This window comes from Electrophorus electricus, chromosome 7 (assembly GCF_041902795.1).
Source record: "Electrophorus electricus isolate QZ-2024a chromosome 7, ASM4190279v1, whole genome shotgun sequence".
Lineage (NCBI taxonomy): Eukaryota > Metazoa > Chordata > Actinopteri > Gymnotiformes > Gymnotidae > Electrophorus > Electrophorus electricus.
The window spans coordinates 23,830,944-23,849,499 of NC_137503.1; the positions used below are offsets into that span (position 1 = coordinate 23,830,944).

Genomic DNA, 18,556 nt, shown 5'->3' on the forward strand with positions numbered 1-18,556 from the left:
AGTGGCAATTTCTTAGAAAGAAGGGCAGCATGATTCAGTGTCCGCCTGTGTCAGATTCTACTCCCCTACAAACCGAGCCGAACCGAACATCTTTGGGCAAATGGAGGTCACTCCGAGAAAGGATGTTTGTCAGCATGAGAGACAGACAGAAACCTAATCTCCCTCCTTCATCTCCTACTGCCAGGTGGAAAGTGCATTTCCACGCACCTGTGTTCAGCCTGATCATTCTCATTATCTCTCGGCGGGCCCAGCAGAAAGTGCTTTACTGAGGGTTTCTGCCGGTGCGCGTTCAGGCTCTGAGGCCGTCCCTCTGCCTTTAAACCAATCACAGCCCCGATCAAGCTGGCAGAAAAACAAGTGATCAGCCTCAGTGAAAACGCAAGAACGTCTGGGTAGGCAGGCATCTCTTTCTGGTGCCCTTGATGAGGAGCAAAAGAGCCCCGACTGTTGGGATTGTGAAGGATTGCCAGGTGTCATAGAGTGAGGGGAGGCGGGGACAGACCTGGCTGCCACAGCATGTCTGATGAAGAGTCTCCTCCTCACCATCACTCCACTCTGCTTCAGAAACCCCAGCATTGCATTTGCTGCCTGGGTGTTTTTCTTCTGCTGAAACTATGTTTAGCAAGCTTTTGCTCAATAAAGTAGAAAGTTTCATTAATTTTTACATTTTGGGAAGTTTGGGGGAAAATCTGATGGCGACAAATGTTTACTACTATATCTTCATAATGTTACGCATTGATTATTGTAACGGCCCGAGTGCCGCTGGGCGAGGAGCAGAACGCACAGACTCCATCGATGTAGACAGACGTTTATTGACAAATGGAGAGGACAACAGCGCTCACATATAACACAAGCAGTGAACACGTATACGAATACGTGCATCATTGACGAGGTGAACACGCAACATGAACAATGACCGTCAATACTGCACACACCAGCAGGGGGTTAAATACATACAGACAAACACTAAACCATGTGCAGGTGTGTGCTAACAAGTAGCGACAATGACTTCCCACTGCACACGGCGGGCCGAGCCACACGACTAGTGGGAGAGGCGCAGTCCGGGATAATTATATTTAAGTAGTATACTAAGTAGGTTTTCTGTTTATAAAATAACACATTATAGTTTTAACTTGGCATCTTTATCTTAGCAAAAATATGTTTTGAGTTTTGATTCTTGTACACCACAAGATCAAGACACCACACGGTTCTTTAACTAGGCTTTCGTTTTATGCCATTAGTGGCCAAATATATTATATAAATATGATATATGATCATAGATATAAATTACTTATGGCATCTGCAGTGGGAATATTATGTAAAAAAGACAACCACCGAAGCCATAGTTTTATTTTGCACCACTCAAAATGTTTTGGTTTTCCCATTATTAAGATATTAGATTTGCTTAGAACTTGCTTGGAAAGCTAACAAAATCTGTCCATAAGACAAATGGAGTGTGTAAGGTGGAGATGATCCTTTTGTTTCGCTTTTTATTGCCACTTCTTTACCCACAAAATAAAATAAAAAAAACTTGAACAAATGCTTTTTTACGTAGTCTGATGGGATATTGGGATTTAGCTGGAATATGGTGCAGTTTGAACATTTTTAGGAAATGCCGTATTTTCCCAGCATTGGCCTGCTGTCTCTGCGCCTGTCTCCCTATTTGCCACTCTCTCTTTCAGCATGTCGGTCTCTCCCTGTACCCCTCCAGCTTCCCAGCTGTTTGCAGCTCTTGGCTGGTAAGATTTCCACAGTCTTGGGAGCCACCGCAACCAGCTCTCCCATATGCCATCTTTGAAGATGCGTAGGCTCTGCAGCTGCTAGCAGGAAGAGTGGGCACATGAAGAGCCTCTTGAAAGATCCGCCTCTGAATGGGATGCTGCGGATTCCATCGGCACGGTTATTTTCACCAAGCTCAGTGGTCTCTCAGAATAACGTCTTATTTCCCCTGCCTTGCGTCAACGCCACAGAGACTTAAGTCAGTCACTGTAACAAGCTGCAGAAGAATGTATCTGCTTAGGCCTCTTATGAAAGTCTCGTAACGTCACACGCGGTTACAGTCTCACAATGGCAGGTGAGCTAATCGGATTGGATGAGTGCTTGATCTACGGTGGCTTTGTACAGAGATATCAGGACAGGATGTACTGTTGTACATGCACCTAAAAGGCTTTGGTCCTGATGTGCTCACCCTGTCATGCTGCTTTTTTCATGTTTGTCATAGTGTACTGATGACAAAGTGAAAGCCATTGTAGAACCCAGTTTTTTTTTTCTGCAGCAGATCTGATCAGCAGTAAAGATCTGTATTTAGATGCCCGTAGATTGAAGGAGTCGATATGAATTGGTTGCAGTACATGTCACGCATATAACGCCGCTCCATAAAACATCTTTAACACTGTACTGCATTTCGGCTATACTCACCAAAGGACATGCATATGGAAGGACCATCAAAACAAACAAATGTCTATTCTGAAAGTCTCCTCATAGTATTGGCATTTATTTACACAGTCTCTGCTTATGGGAGTTCATGTTTGTGTGTGTGTGGGTGTGTGGCAGGGCATTCCAGAGGCAGGGCATTGGAGCTGGTTTCATTAACGTGACAGGATTTTTCTCCTCCCAGCAGTAGGCGCTGATCCGGGCTGGCGTCACATTTCCAGCACATCCATGCTCTTGTGTTGTTTTCAGGCAGAGAGGATGGATTTAAATTGCTTCTCTTCTGAACTGACAAGAGTAATGCTGAAGTCCAGGCCCTGGCACCCACCATACAATCATTAAACACACTAAAATATCCCACCTGGAATAATGAAGTGTTTGATTATGTGAGGCAAGATAAATTTCTTGTGTTTGGTGTACTTAGACCTTGATTTCTGAAGGATTGTTTTTGCGTTTTGGGGGATTATTTGAATCTGGCTTGGTTCCTAAGGTCCTGAGGTTTCTTTATTATTCTTTCATTGTTCTTCTGTCTCCTTCTTAGTGACCTTTTACACGGCTCCCCTCACTTGCACAGCTATTGCATCTAAAGTGGTCTGGCCCATGCCCTGTGGGCGTTGTGCCTCACTGAAAAGTCTACACAGCGATGAAGCCAGCCAGGCAAACCCTATTGCCTCTTTCAAACATATCTCCCTAGCTTGAAAGCGCTGTAGTGCTGTAGCTCTGTGTATGTGAGGAAAACATTTACCTTTCCTGCTGGATGGAGATAGACTAGTGTGTATTTACATTTTCCTGCCAATGGTCAGAGCATGTTTGCAGTGAAGATGATTTTCACCAACTGTTCCAAACCCATGTGCACCCATGTGTACTAACTTATAGTAAACACATAATTCATTGTACATCAAAATCCTGATCACCTCATCCTGATTTTTAAGAAGTGTACAAATGCACGCCTACGCATAAAGTGCCACTCCGCAAGCCTTATTAAGTCTGGTATCATTTCCTTTCATTTTTGGACACATGAAATGGATTCTTGATGAGCTGGAAAGCAGAGTGGATTCCTGTTGGGTTTATTTCTTCACAGCAGTGACTCACATGCTCTGCTGAAGCTCCTCTGATGACTCTACATGGCCTGAAAGGCAAGCAGAAACTAATTACATTTCGTCCCCCATCTACCATCACCACTGTACGCAGGCTGTGCTCAACAAAGGGCCGGCACACATCTTTGTACTGCTTATGCCAAATTACTGTTCTTTTCCAAGTGAGCCCCCCCCATGCAGTCTTAATCCAAGGGGATTTTTTGCCAATTATAATTATAGATTAAAAAAAAAACTCCTGAGTTTAGCTCGTGCAGAAGCTGCTGCCTTGAGTGATTACTGCTGACTCCTAACAGGGCGGAAGAGAATAACAACAGTTTCTGTTCTCTTCAAATGAATGCAGTCTCTGGTGCCCAAGGGGACATGGTCATTTTCTTTATCCACTGGTCTGGTCTGCTAGTTGATCTGCTCTCACTTTCCACAGTGTATTCTAATGAATCCAAGATTTATGTTTATTACAGGCTTTGAAATAGTGTTTACCAGTAACAGCGAATTGTGCAGACATGGGGCTACTTGTAATACTGAATTTCAGAGACGTAGGCTACGTTTAAGAATGGATTTTAGTGGTGTCAGTGTCTTTCTGTCATCACCCAAACAGACACCAGTATGTAGGCAAACAAGAATTTTGTAGGACTATATTAAATATTTCTATATACAAAGGTAAAAACAGTTGAACATGAGCAGTTAAAGAAGTACTGGTTATGTGGGCCTCCTAATTTTCTGCTTGATTGGTCTTGTTTCTCTGCAGGAGAGGAGAACTTATTGGCGATCCTGAAACGGCGATGGTGGAAGTACATGATCTTGGGCCTGATTGATATCGAGGCCAACTACCTGGTCATTAAAGCCTACCAGTATACCACACTTACCAGCATCCAGGTGAGTCTAATCACCGGTTCTGCATCATGGCATGATATGCGCTTGAATAAAAGAACTTAGTTTCCATGTGTATGCAGTATTGTGGTTTTGTTTGGACTTGCTTTGTGGTTTTGCTGAATATATATACTACATTACTGCATTCGTGTGCAGTACAGTAAAGGCTAACGGTGTACAGATCTCAGCCAGTGGCCAACTGTGATTCTGGTACTGTTTTAGATAGTTCTACTTTATCTCTCCTGGTCTGTTGTGCTTGTGAGTTCATCTTCATTAACATGCTGTTAGTGATGAAATGACTTTTTCAGAGAACATCTAATGGGCCTTGAACAGTGGCCAGAGAATCTTATAATGAATACAAAGTTTTACAAAGGGAGTGACTTCTTTTCATACCTCAGTGTACCTGAATTTGCTGGCACTGAAAGTATAGATGCTGTGTGTATGTGTGTGTGTGTGTGTGTGTGTGTGTGTGTGCAGGGATAAGAGTTGGCATCTGCTTTGTTTTTTGGTTTCACAGTTACTCCTTGAGATCTAAATGTTTGAACATTTAGATGGTAATCATATGGATGCACGTTTTGTGGTCAAATGTATGTAGATACCTGACAATCACATTTATATAATCGTGTTGGATATACCATTAAAAACCATGGACATTATTATGGAATCCACCCACCCCACCCCTTTGTGGCAATAACAGCCTCCACTGTTCTGGGAAGGCTTCCCATGAGACTTTGTAGCCTGTGGGAATTTGCTATCATTTAGTCAAAGGAGCATTCAGGAGTTCAGGCACTGATGTTGGAAGAGAAAGCCAGGCTTGGAATCCACATTACTGTTCATCCCAAAGGTATTCAGTGGGGTAGAAGTCAGGGCTTTGTGCAGCCTTCTGGAGTTCCTTCACACCAAACTCAAAAGATGTCTTTATGGACCTCGCTTTGCGTACAGGGACACAGTCAAGGGTCTTCCACATACTGCCACAAAGTTGGAATCATATAATTGTCTTTGTATGCTGTAGCATTAGCGTTACCCTTTACTAGAATTAAGGGACCTAGCCCAAACTCTGAGAAACAGCTCCAGACCTTTATTCCGCCTCAGGCGTGTATGCACCTGTTTGGCCATGAACTCTCATTTTGTGAAGTGAGTGAGTGATGCAGTAGAGGAGAGGCGCTTTTTTTAACGTGTTACGTGCCTTAGCACTTGGATGTCACACCCTGAGAAACTCCATGGTTTACCACTTCTTGGTTCATGCTGCTGCTTCTAGACACTTACATTTCACAATTAATTTAACTGATTGAGCTGACTTGTGGCAAAGCTACAATCCTATGACAGGGCTCTTCAGTATGACCCATTCTATTGGCAGCATTTGTCTATAGACATGCCATGGCTATTTATTTTATTTTATATGCCTGTTAGCAATGGGTACCTGAAACACCTGAACCCAATAATTAGAATACTTATGGTCATATAGTATACATTTATATGGAGTCAGTGATGAGAATTTCCTGTCATAATGAGGCAAGTATGTCTGCACAAATGAATTAAATCAGCAGTTAATTGAAATGTTGTATTTAGTGTGATATTTCGATATGTAGGTGGTTTTGTGATCAGGCTGCTGGGCTCGTGCAGGGCTTGATGGTGTCTGCCCAGCCTGCCCTCTCCAGCAACACAGTCCACCTCCACACAAAACGAATGGCATGTGGGTCTGTTTCAGCGGGCTGTCACCTGAGCCTGTAGCACCCAACCCTTTCGGTTGATGATGTACACTCCCAACGGTCTATCAGAAATCATCTGAAAGTGGGGCTGTTGTGCTCTTGTGTGTGTGTGTGTGTGTGTGTGTTTGTGTGCGTGTGTGTTTAGGCCACCTGGGTCAGTGTGGCAGCTCACGTCAACGGTGCACTCTGATCTCTCCGAATGCTCTACAGGCCGCTGGAGACAGGCGGCACAGAGCTGGCAGTCACCAAGGGCAGCAGGCAGCTGTTTCCATAACAAGGAATGTAATTTACACTCCGTACTGTAGCGTGGCGTTGTGTTTGCTGACGGTGCTTTGCCTGAGTGCCACCAAGGGGACGCCGTAGCTCAGTGAGACGATGAGCCAAGGTGTGACATGGATGCGAACCCTGGGAGAGGGCTCCTACATCCTCTGGCCACTTAGTTCGGGAAGGCTGAGGAAGTCTTCATTACTGATCACAGTGGAACAACAAGCAGATACGCCCTTCTTTAGTCAAGAAACGTGTATTTAGCGCTACACATCAAATTCAAATGTCTAATATTATCTTATATTAGTCAACCGATCCAAACCTGTAGAGAACAGAATGGAACATGCTTTCTGGTGAATAGCACAAATTATGTCGGATTGGTACTGATGAATGAAGAAGAAGTAGGAGATAAGGAATCTTGACTATCAACCTAAGGACTCAAACTTGCCTTCAACCTCTGTCACATCGGTGGAGATTTCAGGCCACTGATAAACATGGGAAGGTGTGAAGAAGCTGGTGTATTTCCGACCAGCCAGGAATGCTATTCAGAGTAACAGGACAGCATGCTTCTCACAAGGACCAGCTATTTGTTAGCTCCCTGATGAAGGCTACAGATCGATGCTCACTCCCACTATTAAGAAAATGTGGTTCGTTCCCCTTTTTCTTCTTGTAAAGGAAAGTTTTCCCACTTCCTGATCTTGCCGATGTCTTTTAGGAATTCCCATTAGGTTCGGGAGGAGAGCATGCACAACATATCGTAACGCTTTTATACCAGCTCTAACAAGGTTAGACAGAGGCTCATTAATATTAATAGGCCAGCACAAGGAACCGCACACTGGAGCACCTCCATAAAAGATATGCCAATTAAGGAAGGATGATTAGTTATTATGGATGGTCATGGAGGTAGGCCGACGGCCAGAATGCAGAGTGCGATGGTCCGTTTTGGCTGTGAATGTTTCTCCCTGTCTCTCTCTCACTCGGCCTCTATCTCTCCTGCTGTCTCTTTCTAGCTGGCACCTCACATGCTGCACTTTTATTTAGACTCAACACACAAAACATTATAAAAAACCTTAAGATAAGTATATCATGAAAAGTTGGGAGTGTGAGATTCAATAAGTTGACCTAGGGAGCGCTGAGCCAGCCACTAAATGTTCTCACTGTTGCCAAAGTGACCTCTGTGGGCCATTGGGAGTTTTACAGTTTCCCTGTCTGAGACTAGAGCCCAAAAAAATAGCACTAGGAGCACCTTAATCATTTTTCTCATCGTTCTCTGCTCAGCTGCCCTTCGACAATACTGCCCTCAATAAAGTGTCAGCTTCCAGTTTCAGTATATCGGCCGTTTTAGACCTTTCCTTACTCTTTCCAATCCTTCCAAGCCCGGGCCCACCCCCGACACCATTCTCCCGCTGAGGTATCTGAACGCCATTGAATGAACTCTTATTAATGGATTAAGGGCAGTGAGTCACTGTTCAGGCATTGCTTTGACTCGTTATACACACACACCTCCAGCCCGCTCAAACTCTCAGCGGAGGAGGCTTAGGTCTCCTTGCACCTTTCTGCTGCCCCACCCCCACACTCCACCAGAGGCTGCTACGGCCCAGTGGTTCTGCCGTTGCGCCTGGCCAGTTATTTGCTCACAGCTTATTCTGAACTCATCCCCCGAGGTGGTGTGGGGTGTTGGCCTCTCAGTGCCCCGGGCTCTTTCCGAAATGGAGGGTCTGCTAGTGCCTCCAGTGCTGTTACGGTCCATCCCTATGAGCTTCTCTCTCTCTCTCGCTGGCTCAACCAGCACAATCAGTGCTCTCCCTCAATATTTGGAAATGCTTCTTACATAATTATTATGCTTATTACATAAAGTGACATTTGTTTAATATCAGTATGATGAATATGGCATTGAGGAGTTCTATAGTTTAGATTGTACATTGTGCAGTCGTGACTGTGACCTTTTTGTAATGGCCAAAACGTTTGGCTCTAGCATTGGTTATTATCGTTGAGCAGAAGGCCGTTTGAAGGCCGTAGTCTGTGGGCTGTGGAGCCAGTGGCCTGTGTGTTGAAGGAACAATGTTTGTTGTGGAGCCAGTAATCTGTTAAAGGCAGTTGTCTGTGATTTGAAGGGTGAAGTTTGTGTTTTGGAGCCAGTAGTCTGTGGCTAATGTACTGTGGCGGCATGCTCTCCCTCTCCCTCCCTCTAGCTGCTGGACTGCTTCGTCATCCCCGTGGCTCTGCTGTTGTCCTGGTTCTTTCTGCTGGTGAGGTATAAGGTGGTGCACTTTGTGGGCGTGGGCGTGTGCCTGCTCGGCATGGGCTGCATGGTGGGAGCAGACGTGTTAGTTGGACGACAGCAGGGCCTGGGTGAGTAACACATGCACACGCACTCATACACACGCATGTGCATGCACACACACACACACACACACACACACGTGCATGCACACACACACACACACACACACACACAAATACATGCATACACACAGGGTTGGTTAACACACATGATCACCCACACACCCGCAACACACACAAACACACTCCCCTGCGTTCCCCTGTGCGATGCGGCATTTCATACACAGCCGTCATCTGTGGCTTTTAGAGTGGTTCAGCCGCACCCAATCCTCCTATTTTACTGAGATTGCTGGGGAAGGATGGAATATTTGCTTGTTGTTAAATATGAACGAAGGGTGGGGCTTCCTCTATAGAACATATAACACCCAGGCCCAGGATTCATGAACAACTTACAAAAGGCTGAGAAATACTCTGCTTTCTCAGAACTTATATTAATAGTTGTTAGCCTGTGATATTTCACCACTCCTCAGTTTCAAACAGCAAATTCAGGCAATGTAATTCAGTACAAGGTAGGAAAGGATTTGTTTTACTGTGTAATTTGTTTATTCTGTAGAGGAAAAAACTTTTTACATATTAAAATAGCCATCGAAACCCCACTGAGAAATATTTCTGTGAAATACAGGTCATACATATATGGACAGTGGCATTTTTAAACTTGATACTCCAAAGAACTGGAGGTGAAATTAAAAGATGTCTATGAAATTAAACTGCAGACCACCAGCACTAAATTCAGATGAAATTCATATTCAGAGCATTAAAAGCAAATTAAATTCACATGAAATTCATATTCGCAGCATTAAAAGCACATTAAATTCACAGATCCATTTTGGGTGAATTCCAAAGGAATTACAGCTTTTTATTTGTAGGCTCCACATTTTTGTGCTTCAGATGTAATTGGACAGTTGTTCAGTTTTTTTCTTGGCCAGCTGTGAGGTGTGCTTCATTAGCTGAAGCAAAGGAGAGTTAAATTCAAGAACTGACTAACTAAAAATCTAGAGTTGGCTAATTAAATGCTAGACTTGACTAACTAAAAGTTTAGAGTTGGCTAATTATTTTTAAAATTAAATTAAATATTTTATTTATTCATTTAATTTTGGTAGTAAACAAATGATCACCATGTTGATTCTCACTATGACCACAGAAGTGTCAATGCTAGTAAAAATATCAATCATAGCTAACAGCTGTTTAGTGTCTAGCGTTTTAATGTCTAGTCACTACTACATTTCAAATCCATTCCAGAGCCAAAACAATAAAACTGTCACTGTCCACATAGTTACAGACTGAACTGTACACTATTTAGGGTAAAACCATATTCAAAAATGTCAAGTGAGTGCGTCTACTCTCCTGACCCTAATTCCAACATGAAATCCATCTCCTGTTAGGTGACCACAAGCTTCTGGGGGACCTTCTGGTGCTGGCCGGTGCCACACTTTATGGCATCTCCAACGTGTGTGAGGAGTTCATTGTGAAGAACCTGAGCCGCGTCGAGTTCCTGGGCATGATGGGCCTCTTTGGCTCCTTCTTCAGCGGCATTCAGCTGTGAGTGCAATATATGCAGCTTTGCTCACACCCACTGCACTATGGCCACACTCACTGCTCCATGGCAGTGGTAGCTCAGTGGTTAAGATAATTGTCTAATAATCAGAAGGTTGCCAGTTCAAGGCCAAGTTGCCACTGTTGGGCCCCTGAGCAAAGCCCTTAACTCTCAGTTGCTTGAACTGTATTCTTCATAATTGTAAGTTGCTTTATATAAGTGTCTGATAAAAGCTAATTATATAAAAGTGTTTGCATATTGCAGATTTTAATATCTCAAAGGCCACTATTGTGATATTAACAAATAATATGTATTATGCAGCCCTGCACAACACGCTCAGCATCACAGACAAACGACAGCAAACAGCACTTCCTTGCATATCCTCTAGTATATAATTCCACCTAAGAGCTCCTTACAGTGGCATTTGGAGTGAGAGTGCTTTATGTTCCTCAGGGGGTTACATACAGGCTACTGTAGTCCACTCTCAGAACAAGCTGCAGTCCTTGGTCAGCGTGAGGTCACGAGTGCGCCTCCTATTGGTTTCCTGCTCCAGGGTGCGACCCCTCCCCCACCCCCGAACGCTCCTGTTTCTGCTGCAGCCAGCTGGCCCACTCTGGAACTGGCTGGAGATATCTCCCCAACCCGAGCCAACTGGAAATGTGTTCCTCCCTCCCCGCTCTGTCCACATGCCAGCATGCGCCATTTGGATCCTCTGCTTCCTGCAGAAAGCTCCCAGCAGCCTGCGGCGAAGCTGGGCCCGCCAGCCGCCCCTCCTGCCAACCCCATACACGCATGCACATGCACACACGCACACACACACACACACACACACACACACACACACACACACACACACACACACACACACACACACACACACACGTACGTACAGACATCTATATTCCTGCTATATTTAAACAAACCCGAGCTGGGCTGTCAGCCGCTTACATCCCTGCCACAATTACACAGACGCGTGCATCATCATCACCATGGAAATAGTTATAGAATCGGCACACACCTCACGCACCGTCCCTGCCTGCCTCTCCCCAGATCTCTGACTGGCCCGTAATGAGCAGGAGTGGGTAGCAGGACGTGATGGTTCCTGCTGTCCTGAATGGCTCTTGAAGGATGCGAATCAGGCTAGCACTGTGCGAGTAACCCCACCATCCCTTTCCACTGCTCTTACTGCCACTGTTGGCTGATCACGCCATAACCTTGGCGACGTATGGCTGGCTTAGCACTGCAGTGCCCCTCTGGAGAGCCTGCAATGCCAGTGCAGATTGCCGATCTTGGTAGAGGATAGTTAGTGTGAAGACCCTCTGCGGCAGGCTGGACTGTCTCACAGAACCACCTGGAATGTTCCAGGTACCTGGAATGATTGGTCAACATGCGCTGCATAACAGAGATGACCTGCCTGTCAGAGTGAGGCATGCTGCAGGAGCTCCTGTGCTTTTTTTTGCCTCCACTCTGCTGAGCTCGCTCTGTGTCTGACGTGGACTGGGTTTTCCTTTTTCTGTGTTTTCAGAGCCATCATGGAGCACAAGGAGCTGCTGAAAGTACAGTGGGACTGGCAGATAGGTAAGCCAATACTTATCGGCGCTGTTCTGACTCAAAATGGTACAGACACAGGAAATTAAGGGACCATAGGGGGGTGGGCATAATTAACGGACCTTTTGCCTGTGTGTGTAGGAGGCGTACTGTGGCAGGAGGGGGTGGTTACCTTTCCTGCTGTGCTCAGCAAACCCAAACCTTGCACACATCTAACTGTCACACAGAGCTACTGTACTTGTGTAGATAAGCTAAGAGGAGGCACAAGATGTAGCTAAGCTAAGAGGAGGCACGAGAACTCAGGAACTGGAACTCAGAATTAACTTCCTGTCTGACCTCCCCACATTGCAAGAGCATCCAGAAACATGGCCTGCCAAACTTCCATGTAATTCCTGTTCAGCTCTTTACCAACATATAGCACGATGATAAATGGTGGTTGACGGGTGGTGCTGGGAAAGCTGTTGCCCCTTCCACAGTCAGCCATGTTGAGGAGTTCATGCTCGGCCCTGGGCGAAGGCTCCGGGGTGTGGTTTTGGAGCGAGGCTGGACCATGCCAAAGGCAGCATGTGGGCCACGTCTCAGAGGAGATGAACTTGTCATGGGGACAATAGTAAGTCTGGAGTTGCTTGGGGTGGGAGGGGGACGTCATTAACTGTCACTGCCATCACAAGTGTAACACCATGTGCCAGAAGAAAAGATGTCACCAGCCAAGACTGGGCTGCCCTAGAAAAATAATGAGGACTTGATCTTTCATTGTGCTGGTGATAAGGTTGCCAAAGAATGAATTCTCCTTCTTTACTGAAGGAAAAGCAAGATACCTACGGAGTGGCTTAAATTTCCCATGTTTTCTCTTGTGTATGCAAATGTAACAGGGAAACATTAGATCTATGTATGATTAGTGCACAGTTTCACTGAAAAACTCCTTGTAAGGGTACCATAACCTCGATGCCCATTAGTTTATCCCCAATAATGTCCATGCCTGCACTGAGGGGAAAGGTGGCAATTACAAGCAAGTTGAGGAAAAGGAAAACCCACCTTCAGGTCACCCAGGAGAATGTTTACTCTCTAACGTGTCAGATCTAAACCCATGCACAGCCACTCAGTGTCCCTGTGGGAGAGAAAAAAATTCCACTGCCACAAACATACTGATCATAAGAGTTAACACTGCTCTCAGAGACAGCGACCTGGAATGTGTTTAAATTTGTAGTCATTAGTACCAACTAATTATAAAATTGTCCTGAATATTCATGATATTCAAACTGGTGTCCTGTTGTCTCCTTAGCTGACTGTCATGCAGCTTAGTTAAAGCCAAAACTACGGATACAATGTAGCTTAAGTTGCAAGTGGCAATGAATAGGATTTCAGTGTTTTTGGATCTCCAGACATGAGAGTACATGAACCTTTTAAATAAGTCATAAGACTTTCTGCTCTGCCTTTTCTGGGACTGGGTTTTTGCAGGCTTAGACTAACTATCTACGTGCAAACACACATATCGTACAGCATATCCAGTTGAACTTGCTTCAAAATTTCAGATCATAATAATAAGCAGAGAACAACATCCGTAAACCATTGACCCCCCCCCCCCCAGTCCTTTTAGGAACTTTAAAAGCTGTTTCCCAAAAGCTGTATAAACAAAGCTGTCTTAAGCTTAGAGTGCTGGTTCATTTCCTTGAACCTACACGGAACCCTTCATGGAATCATCCGAATTAACTATTACAGTATTTAATTTTCAGTTTGGTATGAAACACAGTTGGCAAAATGTACCAAACATACAAAAAGACAAACAAATGAATGAAAAGGGAACAGCACTTCAACAGGACTGCACTTACATTTAAGTGCTGAATCAGGAAACTGCTGTGGTAGAGTGGCTGATAAGTGCTGTTTACTTCTTGGTTTCCAAACAAATTAGTGTTACCTGTCCCATTATGTTGCATCTTCATCCTTGCAAAAAACAAAAAACAAAAAAAAAAACGTTGCACACGTTTAAAAAATGAATGGCTTGAGAACGCAGGCAGAAAATTGTATTACTTGGTGACACTCAATCCAATTATGTGTGTGCTGAGCAGAATACGTCTGCGAAATGACCCCTCTGGCCTTCATGACTTTAGTGATGTTCATTTTCCCTTCTTGTCAGATGACTCAGTGTCACACCTTACAATCTATTTTTTTTATCCTCCTTCACTTTCAAGACCCGACCAAATGTAATTATTTAATCGAATGTGTTCCTCAGAGCTCTCCACAGAGACGCAGAAAAGATCTTATTAATTTAACTATGATCTTTCTTCAGATCCCCCTGCCTCCTTGTCAGCGTAGCTGGCTGTTGGGAATGGCTGTAACTGTGTGTGTGTGTGTGTGTGTGTGTGTAACTGCGTGTGTGTGCTCTGTGCCTGTCTGCAGGGCTGCTCTACATTGGTTTCAGCGCTTGCATGTTTGGCCTGTACAGCTTCATGCCAGTGGTGATCAAAAGGACCAGCGCCACAGCAGTGAACCTCTCGCTGCTCACAGCTGACCTCTACAGCCTCTTCTGTGGCCTCTTCCTGTTCCAGTACAAGGTGAGGATGTTCTTTCTGCTCTCTGTGTCCTATTGTGCCTGTATGTGTGTGTTTGTTTGTTTGTGTGTGTGTGTGTCACACAAAGGGATGTGCTTTGTGCTGTCTCTTTCAAATGTCATTGTGACAGCTCTCATTCTGCACACTCCTCCCCAAAACTTTGGGGTTTCTTTTCTCCATTAGCTTGCTATTTTGCTTGTTTGATTGCATTCAAGAATATATGTAACAGATATATACAAGTATATGTAGTACGATGTGATGTGATGTAACTGCGTGGTGTAACTGGTGGTGTAATATTTGTACATATATGTAGTACGGATGTGGTGTAACTGTGGTGCAACATCTCTACATATATACATATATGGACTGGCAGCTACTCAGTGAGCAGGATGTGAAACAGGTGTGAGGGTGCATGTGAGGGTATAGCTTGTTTGTTAAAGTGGGCCATCTGAACGTGTCTTCTATATTTCATGGTGCAGCCTTTTGGTGAGGGTGTGGCCTGTTTGTGAGGGTGTGGCCTGAGCAGCAGTGCTAGAGTCACTAGGCTAGTCAGGCCCATTTCAAATAGGATTTCAAAAGCACTTCTCTATTGTCCAGTGACGGGGCCACAGTATGAATCCTAATCTCTGGATACCATTCTTACTGCTGAAACACAAAACCACACAAAACCATTTGTCATCCAGAGTGTATAAATCTCTCTGGACACTCTGTTGATTCTGCAGATGGGATTACAGACAAGAAAACCAAGAGATTACACAAGCATTCACACTAATCTCTATCATACACTCCACATCTGCCATACTTTTGTGGAATAGACTTGTGATGTCAGAGGACTGTGCCCAGAAAGCATTAGAGCAGATCACCACTGACTCCTAATATGGTTTCAGTCAAACAATGACCCTGTTCCATTACGTTCCTTGCACTGTCTATCATCATTTGAGGTAAACCTTCAAAAACCTCCAGGGTAAATGACACATGTCAGTCAATCCAAGCAGCACTGAGTGCTCTTGGGATGAGGCTCCTGGAGACTTAAAATCCCCAGTGTTCAGTTACACTGAACAAGAGGATTGACACAAACGCCAACCCTCCTATCGCAGAATGGCAAGGGTCTACCATTTCATCAGCTGTATGTTGGTTTGTAATGGCATAATTATTGCATAGTCACCTGTTTACTGCACAGAACGATGAATCATGCCTCCATTTTAATTAAAGCCTTCATCCGCAACCTTATTAATTTAAGATGAATAGATTAGTTTTTATCACACTGAGTACGGATGTGGTAGCAAAAAGTAGGTTGATGAATTAACAGCCCTTATCATATTAAGTTTGTTGTTGTTGTTTTGCTTTTCACCAGCTCCTCCCTCCTAAAGTAAACTCTCAGGTTCTGTTGCCTCTGAGACAATTTTTGTCACTGTGCACAGACATAAGGTACTCTTCTGCTTAGCTACAGCTAGACATTAGTAATAATTCATACACTCGCACTCTGTTGCTATTAGGAAATGACCTTGCCTGGTATATACAGGCTGGAGATTACATCTGTGTAACAACGGCCAGCTGAAATGCAGCTCATCTATTTCAATTCATAGAGGATCAGTTGCTGTCTGGAAATGGTCTGAATGGCAAAGCCATTACTAATCTAATTAGTCCATTCTCCATGCATCTATATTGTTGATGTTGTTGGCCCGAAGTTACGTCTGATCTGAAAGGAGGAGTAGGCCAGCCACTTTTCACTTGGGCTCCTTTATCGGAGTCTTGGTCTTGGAGTGTTTTATAATCAGATGAACAATTTTCAGACACTTTGTCTTGGTCATATACTGAATACGTATGACACCATATTTGCTAGGGGCTAACCTCTTGTGGTAAAGTACAATTTGGGATGTGTGCTTTTGCATTTCTCATAGTAATCTGTAGATAACAGAAGAGAGAAAAATGAGATAGTTTTCAGAATTAGACATAGGTGAACAATTTTTACAATACATTTGCAATCTAGCAGTCTATAGACATGATAAGAAATGAACTAATCATTTTGCGCTCAGCAGGCTCCAACATACCCCAAAATTCATTAAGCGTGACAGGATGGTCAGCTTGTTGATTATTGTTAACTACAGAGTTGAATTGAAATGGCACTGCTTAGTCTGTGCTGGTTCACGATTGTAATTAGCATGGCTCTGAGAATGCCACCCCAAAACACATGCACACACACACACTCGCACACACACAAATTGCTTGGGAACACCAGGCAAAGATGGAGCTTCTCATGCCTTGTTGACATCTGCAGGTATATTAATATTCATGTAACCTATGTTTTTGGTTGGCTTGGTTTGAAAGGTCTCCCCATTAGTTTATGAGCTGAAAGTTTCACCTTGGCTTCCAGTATAAAGCACCACCTGTGATTGATGGATGCAAATATTGTGTTTGGAATCAATGCCACACCAAGCTAGAAAATAAGTGTGCATTCATGAATATGCATTTATGTTTTGCACAGAAAATAGCTTAATTCAGCCTAATGAGGAGTGATGAATTGGCGGTGGCAGGCATACCACCGCGAGTCTGGAGTGTGGGGGGCGCGTCTGTGTCGACGTCTGCACCATCTCCACCCTCCGCTCCCAACAACGGAGTCAAAGAGCAGAGCTACTATGCCAGCTCCATACCCACTGCCACCAGCACCAGGCTGGGCTTTCAAAAAGCATTTCTGAGAGCCTGCACAGTCATTACTGAAGAGGACATTGTATAGCTGCATTCTTTCCCTCAAAGCTAACTGACAGAAAAAAAAACCAAAAATAAATAAATACATTTTAAAAGTCAGCCTTGCAGCCTTAAGGGTTAGAAGAGTAAACTTGTGTTCAGTTTGCTCAAAGGCCCTGGAATTCATTAACATAGATCCGTCAAAGCCAAATATGAGCACAGACCAAGGCAACAGCCTTTAGCCTGGTCAACTCGCACTATGGCCAGCTCTTAATGACTATGTGAATGACTATGTTCAATTCTCTGACAGTAATGGCCATACTGTGCACTGATAGGGTGAAATGGTCTATTTGTGGACTAATTTTTCATCAGCAGTGGCACTTCGGCACAGAATCTAAATACCAGCCTCCTGGCAAAATGACCTTCTCATCATATTTCCTTTCCCCAAACAAAGATCAGTGGAGATCATTATCTTTATATTGATCTTCAAGAGTGGCAATTATTTGTACGACAGTTACCATTTCCTAGATGTAGACTTCAGTATCTTAACCTTTATAATCATGTATGGTCTGTAAGTACCAGGACAATGATTCAGTCTGCATTATTTTGCCTCCATATGGTAGTACACTTGATACAAAATTAAACAATGACTGAATTCAAAGTATAAACTGTTGGTTTCACTTCATTAGCTCATGCACAACAGTGATAAAGGTCTACAGATTTTTCTAGACATGAATACACAATGGTGAAAAATAAGGTATGAAGAGAAACAGGAGCTGCTCATTACATTTACATTTACAGTACATTTAGCAGGCACTCCAGAGTGAATTTCAAAAGTCCTAAGGACAAATGGGTACAAATTGGTCAAAATATTACTGAACCGCAAGATACAGGAACCAGTGCTGATACCTGGAAACAAAATTAGAAAAAGAACAAATAATAAGTACAATACCAAACAACAATGAGCACTCATTGTTGACCTTAAGTCTTGAGCACTAGAATCAAAGACTAGAATCAAAGACTTAAGGTCCCAGTGAGACCTAGAGAAACTGAAGCATGCTTTTATCTCCTGCAAGGTTGACTACTGTAATGGTCAAAATGGGTTTGTTCAAAATTTTGCCTAAGGACACTACCATGAATAAGGAATGGTATAAAAACATCCTCCAAGAGCAACTTCTCCCAATGATCCAGGAGCAATTTTGCGATGAACAATGCTTTTTCCAGCATGACAGAGCAACATGTCACAAGGCAAAAGTGCTAACAAAACCAACCATAACCAACATGGTGAATCAGCATTTAGCCCTTATGCTACACATAACTGGAACCAACTCACAGTTGAACTTAAATGTGACCCAAATGTAGCAAGTTTTAAATCCAGGTTAAAAGCATTTCTATTCTCTCCTTATAGTTGAGCTCTTGTACTATATTTTACTGTATTTTATTCTGTTACTTTATTATTGCATTTTAGTCTTTCAATGTATTTTTCCTATTTTAATTAATTTTATTATTCCATTGTATAATTCACTTTCT

The 18,556-nt window shown here is 43.7% G+C and overlaps 1 protein-coding gene across 3 annotated transcripts in view; it reads left to right on the forward strand.

Moving 5' to 3' along the window:
- Positions 1–18,556, forward strand: part of slc35f1 (solute carrier family 35 member F1) — a 53,438-nt gene that overhangs the window by 30,536 nt on the left and 4,346 nt on the right. For all 3 annotated transcript variants that reach the window (XM_027001639.3, XM_081718077.1, XM_027001638.3), the window contains 5 exons: positions 4,273–4,400; positions 8,560–8,719; positions 10,093–10,249; positions 11,770–11,822; positions 14,190–14,344. In XM_027001639.3, coding sequence (XP_026857440.1) covers positions 4,273–4,400; positions 8,560–8,719; positions 10,093–10,249; positions 11,770–11,822; positions 14,190–14,344 — 653 coding nt within the window. The remainder of the gene's footprint in view (positions 1–4,272; positions 4,401–8,559; positions 8,720–10,092; positions 10,250–11,769; positions 11,823–14,189; positions 14,345–18,556) is intronic.